The 15,133-nt window shown below is 35.6% G+C and overlaps 1 protein-coding gene across 1 annotated transcript; it reads right to left on the reverse strand.

The window, feature by feature from the left end:
- Nucleotides 1-4,193: 4,193 nt before the first annotated feature.
- Nucleotides 4,194-13,459, reverse strand: LOC121168134 (RNA-binding protein 45-like). Its single transcript, XM_040997934.1, has 7 exons — nt 12,368-13,459; nt 11,483-11,662; nt 9,744-9,873; nt 9,486-9,570; nt 9,120-9,283; nt 6,925-7,125; nt 4,194-4,504 (listed from the first exon to the last, which is right to left on the reverse strand). Exons 1-6 carry the CDS (start codon nt 12,417-12,419, stop codon nt 6,933-6,935), a joined length of 804 nt encoding a protein of 267 aa, XP_040853868.1. The 5' UTR covers nt 12,420-13,459; the 3' UTR covers nt 4,194-4,504; nt 6,925-6,932.
- Nucleotides 13,460-15,133: the final 1,674 nt, after the last annotated feature.

Raw genomic sequence — 15,133 nt, forward strand, 5'->3', positions numbered from 1 at the left:
TATTGCTCCACACTTGAGTAGCCAATATTTTAATTTTAGCAGTTTACCAAATTAAGTTTTAATATGCATTTTATTGCAATCTTGATCTGCATTTTAAAGATGTTTGAAATACTTTTAGACTGTATGAATTGCCAAAATAAAACAGAGAATAATGTCATGTGTCTTTTCAAGAAGAACTCAACCAATTCTCCCATTCTCTGCAGAAAAACAAACTGTTGTCCCTTGCTGGATTTCTTTTACAAAGTATTGGTTCAGATCGCTTGCCTGTTTATACAATGAGGTTAGATTTAGTTAAACCGATTGCAGAATTATCAGACTCTGATCAAGTATTGAAGTAATATACCAGAGGTAGTCAAAAAATGTTAAAACCCTTTTCATTTCTCAAGGAAAACCTTTGAAGGTCAAGCTGAAGTGGGAAAAGGGACTTCCTTGCAGTGAGATTGAAGTTTTCAGGACAAAAGCAGCTGGATAAAAAGCAATCCACCTCTACTTCCTGAAATATTCCAAATCAGCTAATGTGCAGAAATTAGAGATCTCCTGTGTCCTATATACTGCTTATGTGACTCAGCAACTACTTCTGTAGTGAGTGGCAGAAATTTTTTTTTATGATTTTCCACCTAAGTGATGCCAGCTTTGGTTTTCCTGCATAAGGAGACTTCTTAATATAGTGGTGCTTTAGAAATGTAGAAATATGGGGCCCGGCGCGGTGGCGCATGTGGTTAAAGGTCCTCGCCTTGCACGCCCGGGATCCCATATGGGCGCCGGTTCTAATCCCGGCAGCCCCGCTTCCCTTCCAGCTCCCTGCCTGTGGCCTGGGAAAGCAGTCGAGGACGGCCCAAGGCTTTGGGACCCTGCACCCGCGTGGGAGACCCCGAAGAGGCTCCTGGCTTCGGATCGGCATAGTATCGGCCCGTTGCGCTCACTTGGGGAGTGAATCATCGGACGGAAGATCTTCCTCTCTGTCTCTCCTCTCTGTATATCCGCCTTTCCAATGAGAAAAAATAATAAAAAATAAATCTTAAAAAAAAAAAGAAATGTAGAAATACATGAGCACTCTTTTTAGGAAAAAAAGTTCAAATCCTGGTTGCACTCTGCTCATGCACCGGGGACAGCAGAAGACCCAAATGCTTCTTATAGTCAGCCTTCTTATAGTTAATAAGGAGTATAAAAAGGTGGGACATTAAGGTACCACTCTGTCTTACTGACAAGTTTTATCCACATAGGACCCTTATTTCTAGATTTAATAGAAATTCTTCCTACTTTACACCATCTTTACATCCGTTTCTATGACTGTATAGGTATTTCTGTAGAACCAGGTAGAGAAATATTGTAGGCTTATTTTTACATTATAATGATCATCTTTCTGGGTTTTAAAAAACTAAAAAAATAATGTAGACACAATATGTAAAACCTGAATTTGGAAATTTGAGGGCTAATAATATCAACAAACTGATAAATTCCTAATTCACTGTGAGCTATTACAAGAAAGTGTGGTATTCCAGGCACATGGCTAATCTTTTATGAATATGTAAAGGAGACCTATTTCCACATTTTCTGTGAATTATTTCCTTCGAATTACTGCTGTAAAACAAGACTGGTTTGGGTATGAGAATTCATTATAGTATCCAGAGTGAGGGTAAAAGTGATAGGAGATGAATTCTTTCAGGCATTCCTGGCGAAAAAAATCAAGCCAAGATGGTACCTAATGGTAGCTGAACTCTGGTAGACATTTGTATTGATCAAGCAGAAAACAGATGCCATTTCTCTTCTTTGCGATTGTTGACTCAATCTTGACATTGTCAAAGCAAGTTACCCTGTGCACTGTTCTCAGCAATTTCTGCCGATTTTTTCTACAGGTAACAGATTATAATCTTCACCTTTCCCCAACCATCATACAAAAGTCTTTTTTGCTAATGGATCAGGAATATAAATTCTATTTTATTGGGCCAAAACCAAACATAACAGGCTTTATTAACAGGAAAAAATACATATTTCTATATATTACAGTTTCAGTAAATTGAAGTTTAAAAAAACAAAGAACAAATAAAATCTAAAAAAATTTTTGCGTTAATGAATGTTGTGGCCTATCCTAATGCTAGAAAATGATATTAACAAATGAACAAGAATATCAGTTAGCTACTACCATTTACCTACAAACTGAGGAGAATTTAGACTGTAGGTTTAAAGGAGTATTTTTAAGTATGCACTTTGGTAAGCCTAAAGTTAATTTCTGTGGGGGAAAAAAAAGTTCTTGGCTTTTCAAACAATTCCTGAGTTACATCTGTCAAATGCCTTCCCTAAAATAGTCCCTACTGTCTTCCACCTTCACGTCTAAAGCATTTCAGAGAAAACTCCTCTGGGTACCACCGTGGTTGTAGCTATGACCAACCTTCAGGTTAGTTATTTTAACTAAACCTTGACACTGAGACACTGGCTTCAATTGACATAGAGTGATAAAACTCACTTATTCTGTGATGACCACTCAGATGGATTTCCCCAGGGCCTAGCAATCTTAAAAATAATGGTGCTGCATTTTACCTGTGAGTCTTTTCTACATAAACATAAATTATGGTCATTGTATGAACTACAACATCACATTTTAACTCAGTATACCTTTCTGATCCTCTAGTCATACCATACCTTCAGTTCCCAGGGTCCATGTGTTCTTGAGTTACTGTTTCTAGAAGAGGAAATAATGCAATCCATTTATTAGGATTAGGGTATCAAAATGAAACTTTCCGTCCAACAAGGATGACCTTTATGTTTTCTCTTATTTGAAATCCTATGTAAAAACAATGGCCATGGTTTTAAGGAGAGCTTTCCATCCACATATGTAAGACAATGTCAGTGTGTGACTTTTTTTCTAGGGAATAAGGCTATGTAAATATAATCCATTTGTGCTTGCTCTGACCTAAGGGACTACACACCGAAGAAGCACTCCTTTTTCCTGGTACTGCTGCATGACCTTAAAAGGTGAAAAACGAACACTACAACCATTTAATCAGAACAAAAAATCTGGAGGGCAGGAAGGTATAAGATAGCTATCATGTGACAGATTCAACTTTTATGCAGCCTGGTGGAAAACCTTGCACTCAAATAGGTGAAAATGGTAGAGAAGATTTTAATCAAAATCATGTGGGTTAAGCAAACATGCAATTAATGAGGGTGACCAGGAGCTCCTTTCCTATAACCAACTAAAAGCTTTACTTTTATATTGTTTAGCTCTAGTAATTAGTAGGACTACTTTGCAGGGAATTCAAGCATTATTTGGGCAGTAGAACCAGATAACTGAACCATTTGTACAGTGAGTATTTGGATAAGTGAATTATCTGTTGCTAACTGAGCCTCAATTTTCCTCATTTAGGCGTCTCATTTCTAAAGAATATGCTATTTAGCTCACAGAGAAAGCTTGGTTTAACTCTTCTGTAAGGCCTACCAGGAAAGCTAAGCGCAGAAATTTTCTTACCAAAATTAAAAGTATTGCTTGAAAAAAGGATTTTATTGACCGAGAGATATTCAACTATGAAAAGCTTTATGATACTCAATGGATCCAATTTTTCATTTTTTCAGTTAAATTCAGGAAATGCACAATGAGATAAGTTGGTGATATTTTTCACAACTGCATATCACTTATAATACTTATGTTTTTATGGTACCAAGTCCTTGATTTATCTTTTTGACATCTATCATTCACTTAAAGAACTGCTGTAATTGTAGATTGGTCTCATTCACTGACCATCCCTCTTTCTGCTTCTTTTTGCCAAATAAATAAATAACCTTTTTTTATTTTAAAAAAAGTACTTTTAACAATAGCTTTTTATCAATATTGTTTTTATAAGATATTTTAAAAATTACCAAGAGATTTTGGGGGTAATTATAGAAACAGAATTTTTCTAATGATATACCTTTTGACTCTTATTGTGACAGTTAATTTGCAAGTATAGACTACACATCAATTTTCATATTTTACTGAAGCTAAGATGCAATTTATTGATTAAAGCATCCTTACGTTTTGTTAAGAACGAAAAAGACTTTCAATTGCACTATGGAATACAATTGATACCAAGATGTTTCCCACTTTGAGGTACCAATATGTGCATCTCAAAATCAACTAAATATGTCATTTTGTCAAATTTTAAACACTGCCTATGAAATTTTCCATTTTTTTTGTCTTTCACATAAATAACTCATGATTTATTTAAGCAATAAAACCTTTATTTCTACTACATAACAACACTTGTTCTAAGAAAACTTTATTTCTGCTACACATGACAACATATTGCTCTCAGAAACTACTATATTAGTTTCAGCATTGGCTTATGAACGCAAAATTACATGTGAGCAACCTCTGCTTCCCAGACAAAACAATGTTGTGAACAGACTATCAAGTATTTGAAAAAAAAAAAAAGAAAAAGAAAAAAAGCTGTCAACTGTCCACAGGGAGTGCGTCCAGTCACATTTTCAGTCAGTCAGCTGAGGGTTATGTCAATACTTAGTCTCTGTTCTGTAGAAAGAACACAACACAAGTATGAAAATCATCACCTGAAAGCAAGCAGCTGTTGAAGATAGTATTCCTAAAGCATTAGGAATTGACCCTTTATTTCAACATCAGCAGTGTTAACAGAGATGTCCCAAGATAAAACAAAGCCACACTTACTGAGAAAGATGATGCAAGTAGGCACTGAATTTCTAGAGAGGAAATGCTGTTCAAGTAATATAATATCAGATGCTCTGAAATATTAAAATTCTTGTTTTCCACAAATAGAGAAAAACACTGATGCATCAAACTCATCTCCAATGAGAATCCAACGACTTTCTAACATTTTTTTTTTCCATTTCTTAGGCAGGCTCACTTTAAATCCTGGACTTACTCCTCAGGGACGAAAGATTATCAACACTCTTCATAGTTGGGTTTGTGTCTTTGAAATTAGAAACAAACACAAAACTGTATCCCCTCCCACCAAAAACAAAAAAACCCACAACTTCAACTGACACACCACATAAAATTTGGTAGTCTTTCAGATTATTTTATTGAAACTTAAAATATTTAATGCAGCAACAAAGGAAGAGCATTGTATATAGGTATAAACAGACAATTTGCAGCAAAAATTAAAAAAAAAAAAAAAAAAAAAACACAAAATACAAAACTTGCTGCCATAAATGTGATCCCATTTTATCTTTGCCCTGAATATGTGCAATATGTTCAATAAGGAAGAAAACACTAGATATATATTTTTATCACTAGCTATGCTGAAGAATACATTCCTCTAATACAAGGCATTTGATTTAAGCCCATCAATTTTAATGGGAAAGAAAAGGTACTTTAAAGGTGAATTCTCATTGCACCAGCTGACTATGAGTTCTGCACCATTAAACTTTCTTTCACATCATTTGGATGTCATTATTTTAGAGGAGATGCTAAGAGATTTGGCTCATACTTGCAAGTGTTTTGTTTTTCTTCTTCATCTTATAAGGTTTTGTTAACTCACTGTCTCTCAATAATCCTATAGGAGAAAATGGGCCTCAGGAAGATGGAAAACCTACCCAATCTTAAGAAATGCCAGAGCTGGAAATCCAACCTATATTTTATGATTTTAAGTGTTATCTTAACATATAGTTATTAGGAAAGGCTTAACCACATTAAGAGCAACAGTTTTTCACACCAAGAAGTCCATATTACTGTCCTTTATAGGGACAAAGAATCGTTTAAAATCTCATATGCTGCTCTTATATACTGAAATATTCAGGCAAGAATAAATAGATTCTTTGCATGTTATTTCATAGTATATAGAGAATTTCATTTCTGATGTTTTATTCAGGTACAAAAAAAACTGCTTGTTAATTCTTTTTCATTGTCAGTGTAATATTTCTAGGATTAAACTGCTGAGAATGTATGCTGTAACAAGCATCAATTTTGTCATGAATTAAAACATTTTAAAATTAGGATTATTCATAATGAGCCACGGGTAATTTTCCCTTGCCAACTGCTCACAGTTCTACAAAGGAGGAACTAATTGCCTGACTTGCTCCAGGAGAGAAAGGTCCTCAGCATAGGGCCTCAGGAGAGTCAGATACTTGCTAGTGACATAAGAGTTAGCCAGAGAAGCTTCTGCGATAAACGACAATAACTTGAGGCTGAAGTCAAATGGCTTGCGCCTACTGACCATCTGACCGGTACTAGAGCTGGGAAGCTGCTGAATGTAGCATTACGGTAACAGCTTCCCCCGAAATGCAGAATCCAGTTACAGAATAAAAAGGTCTAACTGCAAAGACCGTCTAACCAAAGTGTAGATATAAATTAATCAGCACAAAAAAAGAGCCTGAAGTTTCATCTCTGAAAACTAGCAAATAAGAAAAAAAGTTCTTATGGGCTCCATGTATCAGTACTTATAACACATGAGCATCTTGTGTAAGCTGTCAACATTTAAAAAATACATATATACACACACAAAAATATTTTCTGAATGTGTATTTCAATGTATAAATGCTCAAACGCAAGTCCAGAAAAACATCAACATTTAGGAAAAAGGCTCAAAAAAGGGTACATTATTTGATACAGAGTTTCAGGCATGTGATCAGTGAGAAGTCAAAAAATTCTTTAAAATTATTTTAATTCTTCAAAGCAAAACATTTAAAATATTTACAAACAAAAATAACTTCAATTTTCTAAAAAGAAATCTGGTTTTATTTTAAAGAAGGACAAAACAATTCTGGTATCAAAAACACCTTTAAAAATTTTTTTTAAAAGTTTAGAAACCTAAATTGTAAAACAACTGGACTTTATCAGTAGAATTTTAACCCAGAGTACTTTTAACTAATTTTGAAACCTCAAAAAAGAAAAGTCTATACTAAAGTGCTATGCATATCCATCGTGCTATGTTTTATAGGTAGCATATTTTAAAGTGCAGACTAAGGAATGCTTACCTCAAGAGTCAGTACGTTCTTTGCCGTTTGTTGGATTCTTCTCTGGGGGAATCTGCCAGCATGACTTTAAGTCTGACTCCATTCAGAATCTTTCCATGTAAAGTAGCAATGGCGTCGTTAGCGCTCATTCTATCTGCATACTTGGCATACCCCACATTTTTTCCTGACACAAGGTAAACTTCGATCAGGTTACCAAAACGACTGAAACAAAGTGAAAGAATCAACTGAAATCAAACTGTTCAGGTCTAAAATTTGAGGTTCATTTTGGATTCCTTTTTCACCCTTCTCTCCACGTGCAAAATCCCATTCACGTCACATTTAAACATTTAAATTTTTCTTCATTGTCACTGAGGTCTGTTTGCTCACTTAACATCATCACCTTCCCCTTAGATTACTCTAAACGTCCCTTCAGAGACATGACTTGTTTTTCCATGTTTGCAGTGAACCATATTCCAGAACCATCAAAGGGAAAATCCCAGAAATAAGTTTCACACTGCACACAACTTTGTTTAGTGTGATGAAATCTCTCACCACCCTCTATTCCATCCACAGTGTGCATCATCAGCCTATAGGCCATTAGTCTCTTAGCAGCTATTTTGGTTTTTACTGACTGCTTGCACTCAAGTAACCCTTACTTTACTTAATAATGGATCCAAAATGAGAGCAAAAAGATGCTGGGCAATTTTATTTAGGTTACTGTTATAACTGTACTATTTTAATTTTACTATCTCTCTTGATAATTTTGTACTATGCCTAATAAAAAAGCTAAACTTTATTACAGATACATATCCACTATGTATATATTGTAAGTACAAACATAAACACATATGAATACATATACATAAAACTATATTTTACAGGTTGATATAACTGTATATATATAGTCTTTATATATATTCAGTAGTATCCTTAATTTTAGGCATTCCCCAAGAGTCTTGTCTCTCTCCAACCCATTCACTACCCTGTCTAGCCGGTGAAATGATGACTTAGTCTCTAAGATCTATCCAGTAGCTCCCTTTGCCAACAGGGTAAAGAACAAGTCCTTAGTACAAGGTTGTAGGTTTTTCTTGACATGGTCTTTCCTCTTTACTCACAATCCCTCAATGTCCATAAACTAATGATCTCATAGTTTCCCTGGGAGAAATCATCATTCCACCCCCAGGCTTTTTTTTCATGATAAAATTACTTCTATCCTTTGCGTCTCGAGCCTTTGCTTCTTTCAGGACGCTTACTCAGAGCTTCTAAAGTAGGTGGTTTGCTGTTTATTTTTCACATTCCTTATTACAGCACAAAGTTCATGAGGTTGTAATTTCCTATTTATTTGTCTTTCTCCCACAAGAAATTAGATAAGAGGACTAGGACTATAATGCCTTATTCATATTACTACAATCTTGTTTAAACAGTCTCCAGCACTTAGCACAGCCTATGCTGGCACAAAGGAGCAATTCAAGAAACAAACAAGATTAATTAATACATAAAGGACAAAACTGCTGAACCACACACCTGATATTTTGTATGGCTCTCTAATAAGCTTCCTATGTACTAGTTTAATTCTCAAATATTCTTATAAAGCAAATATAACAAAACAAAAAGAAAAACTATGGAGTAACATTAAAAATACAAAATAAAGAAGAACCTTCTCGTTATTCATTGAGCAACTGCCTACCAAACATGACTGTATGCCTTTTAAGGGCCCAAAAGAGCACAGACAAAATGGGAGACAGTAAATGCTGCTCAGTAGAATCACAGATAGGTGAAAAGAATTCTAGTGGAGAGGTCTGTGCAGATGTATTACCTACTAATGGACAATTACTCCATTTTATGCCTGCAACCTTGCAAAAACAATCAAACATGCTTTATGAATTCAAAACAAAATAACTAGAAATTCTATGTAGATATTTCGGATATGTGACTGACAAAGATAAGGTAATGATTATACATTGAAAAAAAGTATTACAAAAGATTATATATAACATATGATACAATATATTACATACAATATTTTCAATGCATAATATTACATTATATATTACACATATAAAAATTATATATATGTGAATATATATAGTTTTTAGTAGCACAAAACAGACCATCTCTGATCAGTTTTGAGTAGGGATTTTCATAATTATGAAACTGTTTGAATTACTAGCTTAAATTTTATTAAAAATCACAATTTTATAAAACAGAAATCTTACCAGAATATATCCTCTAATACATCTAAAGGTAAAGGGTGAGGATTAAATACGATAAAAAGTCTTTCTTTCACAGGAGTTTCAGGGGGAGCCTTTTTTTTGCATGATGGAAGTACAACGTCTGTCTGGATTTGAGGCAACTGTGATCCAGAACTTCCTCCAAATTGCTGTTGAATTGGTAGCAACAAACAAGAAAAGAGAAACTGTAAGTTAGGAATTTAGACAAGAGTTGAAGACAGATGTGTCTAGTAGCATCTATGTAGTCATCTATGGATCTGAAGCAGTTCTTACATAGGTAATAAACAAAGACCCACACACTACAAACTACTTGTAAGATGCAATATACAGGCTAGCTCCTTACCTACTTACCAGAAATTGCTGCTGACTTGGGTTGTTCCACACCACTGATGCAAGTTGGGCAGCTACCATCTGGGTTGCCATTTTTCTAAGGAGACTGGAGACAATAACTGATAATTTACAGAAAAAGTAGCAATATGTGGTCTCTTAAGAGTAATTGGTGTTGTGTGATATCACCCAAGAGGTCAACTACTTTTCTATTTTTATTCTTCAAGTCATAATCAAGTACACCCAAAGCTTGGCATTAGACACTCGTGGAATGGTACTTACTCTGTTGCATTACTCCCATCATCGATAAAGGAAACGCCTATCCGATTCCCAGGAGGATACTGAAACCCATGTAACTTATATTTTGCATAAATTGCTGATGCTACATTAAAGTATTGAACCACTCCATGCCCTAAAATATACAGAAACAAAGCATAAATCAGATTGAATGCCTCAAAAATAAAGCAATATAGAACCTCAATATAACTAGTGTTTGTAAAACCAAATGCATCAAAAAACAAAGATCTACTTACTATACATGTATAAAATGCTATCTTCCTAGAAAGCTAATCATAAATTAGATTGACAAAAACATGAATGCTAAATTTTAAGGAAAATGGAGCAATAGTATATGTTCTAACAAACTCTGAAAAATTAAAACCATTTTTTCATTGAATTGAAAAGCAAAGCAAGATATTCCATTTGCTAGTTTACTTTCCAAATGTCACTGACATCAAGGGGCTAAGCCAGGCAAAAGCCAAGAGCGCTACACTTGATCCCCAGGACAGGCAGGGGTTGAAATACCATCATGTGCCATCAGCAGCTGCACAGGATGCATGAACAGAAACCTGATGGAGAGTGGAGGAATCAAGACTTGAACCAGCACTTCATTATGGGAGGCGGGGTGTCACAAGTAGCAGGAACCCTAAAAGAACTAAATCATGTGGTGTACCTATAGCACTGGAATAGATCCCATGCATGATTTCTTCACAGCACTGTTTCATTCCAATTCTTCAATAAAACAATGAAAAAAAGAACCAAACAACCTGGATTTAATGAGTGTCTATTGTGTGCTAGGCCTCACATTAGGTATTCTACTTATATTATTTCTAATTTTCATCTAATTCTAGCAATTAAGATATTAACAATCCCATTTCAGGAATGAGGAGAGAGGTACAAAAAGAATAAGCTGCCAAGGTCTTTAAGCTACATGCCACCACCTGAGTCTAACGCAAAATGGAATGCCAAAAATGTTCTATTATGCTATTTCTATGATGCTTCCTTGAACAAAACATCTTAATAAAAATCAAAATCTGTGGGCATCTGGGTTTGGATCCTGGTTCCTTTCGAAACTTCAACTTCCTGCTAATAGCATCAGGCAATGGCTTAACTGATTGGGCTTAACTGCTATTCACACCCACATGGAAGAGAGCTGGATTGGTTCCTGGCTCTTGGCTTCAGCCTACTCAGCTCCATGTATTGTAGGCATTAGGGGAACATACCAGTAAACAGAAGATCATTCTGTGTGTGTTTATGTGTGTCTCTTTCTGTCTGTCAAATAAACATTTTTTTTTAATTTCACTTAAGCTCTATTTCAAATACCTGATACTACAGCTTTGCTACTACTGAGAATAGGGAGAAGTATAGCGATGAAATTCTTGAAATGAGGGAACACATTTCATCTAGGGCCATAAAGTTTAAGAAGTAAAAGAAGAGATGACTCAAGAGGAAATTTTTTATACCTTTATTTAGCATGAGTCAATAAACACACAGATGCTATCCTGCGGTATTTCTGTTGTATATATATAAATAGAAAATGTACTATTTTATGGAAATTAAAAATATTTTCTTAAAGAGAATGGCTCTATATAAAACATGTATTACACTAAGGTGTTTTTGTTGTTAAGGTATCACTGAGCTTTAAAGCTGAAAGCAAAGAAAAGGGAAATAAAACTGTCACATAAACAGTATCTGACATTTCACTGGAGAAATACTGAATGACAATGTAGATGTTACTTTACCATAATTCGAATAAGGATCTCGTTGAACTTCACAGTACTCCAATCCAGGCACTATGTCGAAGAGGCTGAAAAGCTGTTCCTCAGTGAAAGGAACTCTTGACACAACTGACAAGCGTTTAGAGATAGCCTCCTGGCCTCTGTTGTCGTTCTTGTCAAAACCTGAAAATTCCGATGGTTGTTCTCCAAAAAAAAAAAAAAGCAAATCTTCAAATTTCTTAGCACTTAGGAATTCTACTTCCTATAATTTCAAATACTACACTAAAAAGTCCACTGCATCAAAGAAAGGCCCCGCACTATGTATTTGGGCATCAGCACTTACCAGAGAGACTAATGACAAGAAAACAGAATTCTTCCACTCCCTGCCTTCAATGCACAAACACAGAGACTATTTTCATAGGAGTATGTTTAGCATGAAAGAGTGAAAACCGGGACACGTAGTGTACCTGCAGGTCTCTGTCCTAATTTCCTAAGTTGTAGACTTTCTTTTCATCACTCATTTTTTTCTTTTTCTAGCTTATATTTTTGCCATCTTTCTCCTCCCTGTAGCCATAATTTTAAAGCAGCAGCGGTCTGGGGGCAAAATTTTGGAACTGAAGCTAAAAGAATACCTGTCTTCTGTACTTTTTTAGTCAGCCATACAGAAGGATGCTTACAGTGGAAAGTACCAGTAACAGAATTTTATATGTAGGTAACACATAACCGAAGGAAACTGTAATTGAAAAATTAAGTGCTATACATTTGAGACTTTAGGAGCCATGACCAAGTTTTAGGAAAAAAGAAGTACGTTTAAGATTTTTATTAAGTGATTTATAATCTGATAATGAAAGAATATTTTAAGAAATTGAGACGCTACATATAGAGTTAAAGTAAAGATAGCTCACTTACCAAATGAAAACATATTTACTCTAGGTTCGTGTCCCAAAGCCTCTTGCCTCATATTATTGTAATAATCTTGTTCTGAGGACTCAGATGCTTTATTCTTAGGTTCAGCCAAGATGGCCCTAAAACCTGAAAAAGAGAATGCATAAATTGCTAAAATAATGTGCCAACAAATACACTTGATTGTTAATGTTTAACTTTTTAAAACATAATTTTGCCAGGGCCAGTACTGTGGAACACTGGGTTAAGCCAGCATCTTAGGAGTGCCAGTTTGAGTCTGGCTGTTCAACTTCCAATCTGGTTTTTTGCTAATGCTTGGGAAAGCAGCAGAGGATGATCCATGAAGGTAGGCCCACTGTCACCTAACAGCTTGGACCAGCTTCAGCCATTGCAGTCATTCCGGAAGTGAACCAGTAGATGCAAACTCTCTTCTACATCACCTTCCAAATAAATAAATATTAAAAAAATATATATATAATGTACCAGGCAAAATCTACACTATGCCATTTCCAATAGCCCTATTTCTTTCCTTTTGCCATTATTGTACATGGTGAATAGCCAATGAAAATCAGCAAGAATCCCTAATTATATAGACATGAAAGATCAATAACTCTATGCTACACCACTGAATCTCCACTGACTACAGATAACATCATCTTTCATTTGTTCATGCTCCTTAACATAAAAATACTAAAGAGCTTCTTCATATTTAACTTGTCCTAAGGATTTTTCTTTAAAATACACTTGGAATATATTTTACTTTAAATTCTTTACACTTTTAAATTTAGATTCTTCAATCTATCATAATACCTTTTAACTGGTCTCCTTGTTTCTGCATCAAGTTTTAATTAGGACTCTAAGAATGAGCTTCAAAAGGTAGGAACGTTCCACATTCCTCTGAAACTGAATGAAATGTTTATACATCTATGCATGCACACAGGCATATTCAAAAGGTTCATAACTCTCAAAATCTTATTTTCAGTGTCTTTAAAGAGGATAAAACCAACCAGTCTGATTTCTTTCTTTGGAAATCTTTCCTTAACAGTGTGTGATTAAATCAACAGTTGCAAGTTTTTAAAAATCATTTTTCTCAAAAGAACTCAAAACAAAACCGTAATGTGGATTAAGACTGAACTCTTCATACACTCTCCAAAATATAGTTCCAATACACAGATAAGCTCATCTCCATCTCAGATTGCCTCAGCTGGGGCACTGTCTTACACAGACGGCTGCCTTCAGTCTTAACGCCTAAGGTGAGTGTACTGCTGGCACTGTGACTCTGCTCTCACCACTCTCACTTGCAAGCAGGATCCACTTCCGCTGCATGGGTTGCCATGCTCACTCAGCTCTCCTGTTGCTCACTGCTGAGACCATACCACACACCTTTCAATATTTTATGATTTGGTAAATTGCTACAAATGGCAATTTGACAGAGAGCTTTGTTGAGAGTCTACAGCAGATACATGGAGTGACCAGAAAACAGATACACTTCCTGCCTGCAAAGAGCCTTTAAAAATTGTAATATTCCTTAGTCTATTAGATCTTGGTTACCCAATACAAATATAAAATGTCACAGCTGCCATATATTTCATTTGTATCCCCCTCTTTAGCACATTGATGAACACCTTCAGGTATCAATTAATGCTGATTAAATGAGACACTTAAGAACTAAAAAAGTTTTGGTATGCACATTGGGGTTTCTAAAATTTCTACTTGTTAACAAGAATTCTTTCCTGCATGTATAGTTTCTCAGCATCTTTTCAAACCCACTATTTATTCCATACCTCCTTTCTAAAGATCAACTCAACTACAAGTATGATGCCAAACAATATTCTCCCTGGCTTCTTTAAATTCTTAATCTTCATTATGTATGCCAGCAATAACAAGATACAAATACGGTCACTCCACCTTGAAATCTACCCATATTTATCTTTGCTAGCAAGCCTTATAAATCCTGTATTTATTCTCTTTATTAGTTAGTATGAGTAATTGTATTTACGCTTTAAGTGAAATATGAACAAATATTTAAAATAAAATTTGAGGCAATTTTACTTATTTATACTTATTTAAGATTTTATTTTTAGTTGAGAAGCAGTTACAGAAAGGAGACAAAGAGGTCTTCCATCTGTTGTTTCACCCCCAAATAGTTGCAATAACTGGAGCTGGGCCAATCTGAATCAAGGAGCCTGGGGTTTTTTCAGGGTGTGTTGGAGCCCAAGAACTTGAGCCATCTTTTACTGCTTTCCTAGGCCATACGCAGGGAGGTGGATGGGAAGTGGAGCAGCTGGGACTAGAACTGCATATGAGGTGCCAGCACTACAGATGGAGGTTTACTATACTCAGCTATGATGCCAGTCCCTATTTATACTTATCTGTTTTCAAAGATTTATTTATTTCAAAGTCATAGTTATAGAGAGAGAGAGAGAGACAGATCTAACTTTGATTTGCTGGTTTATTCCCCAGATAGTGCTAACAGCCAGTACTAGACCTGACAGAAGCTAGTAGCTAGGAGCTACAGGAGAGACAAAGATCTTCCATCTGCTGGTTCACTCCCCCAAAACTGCAATGGCCGGACCTGAGCTGATCTGAAGCCAGAATTCAGGAGCTTCTTTCAGGTCTCCCATATGGGTGCAGGACTTAGACCATCCTCGAATGCTTTCCCAGGCAATAAGGAGGGAGTTGAATGGGAAGTGGAGCAACCAGGACAAGAATCACTGTCTATACGGGATCCTGGCGCTTGCAAGGTGAGAATTTAACCATTGAACCATCACA

Source organism: Ochotona curzoniae, unplaced genomic scaffold (genome assembly GCF_017591425.1).
Source record: "Ochotona curzoniae isolate NIBS_2020 unplaced genomic scaffold, NIBS_Ocur_1.0 patch60, whole genome shotgun sequence".
Classification (NCBI taxonomy): Eukaryota; Metazoa; Chordata; class Mammalia; order Lagomorpha; family Ochotonidae; genus Ochotona; species Ochotona curzoniae.

Bases quoted from the DNA above. Each gene is read 5' to 3' on its own strand.
- LOC121168134 (XM_040997934.1), bottom strand. From the start codon at position 12,419: ATGAGGCAAGAGGCTTTGGGACACGAACCTAGAGTAAATATGTTTTCA. The intron at 11,663-12,367 runs GTAAGTGAGCTA...TTTTTTTTGGAG, and splicing joins AGTAAATATGTTTTCATTTG to AACAACCATCGGAATTTTCA. The intron at 9,284-9,485 runs GTAAGTAGGTAA...CCAATTCAACAG, and splicing joins CAAGTCAGCAGCAATTTCTG to CAATTTGGAGGAAGTTCTGG.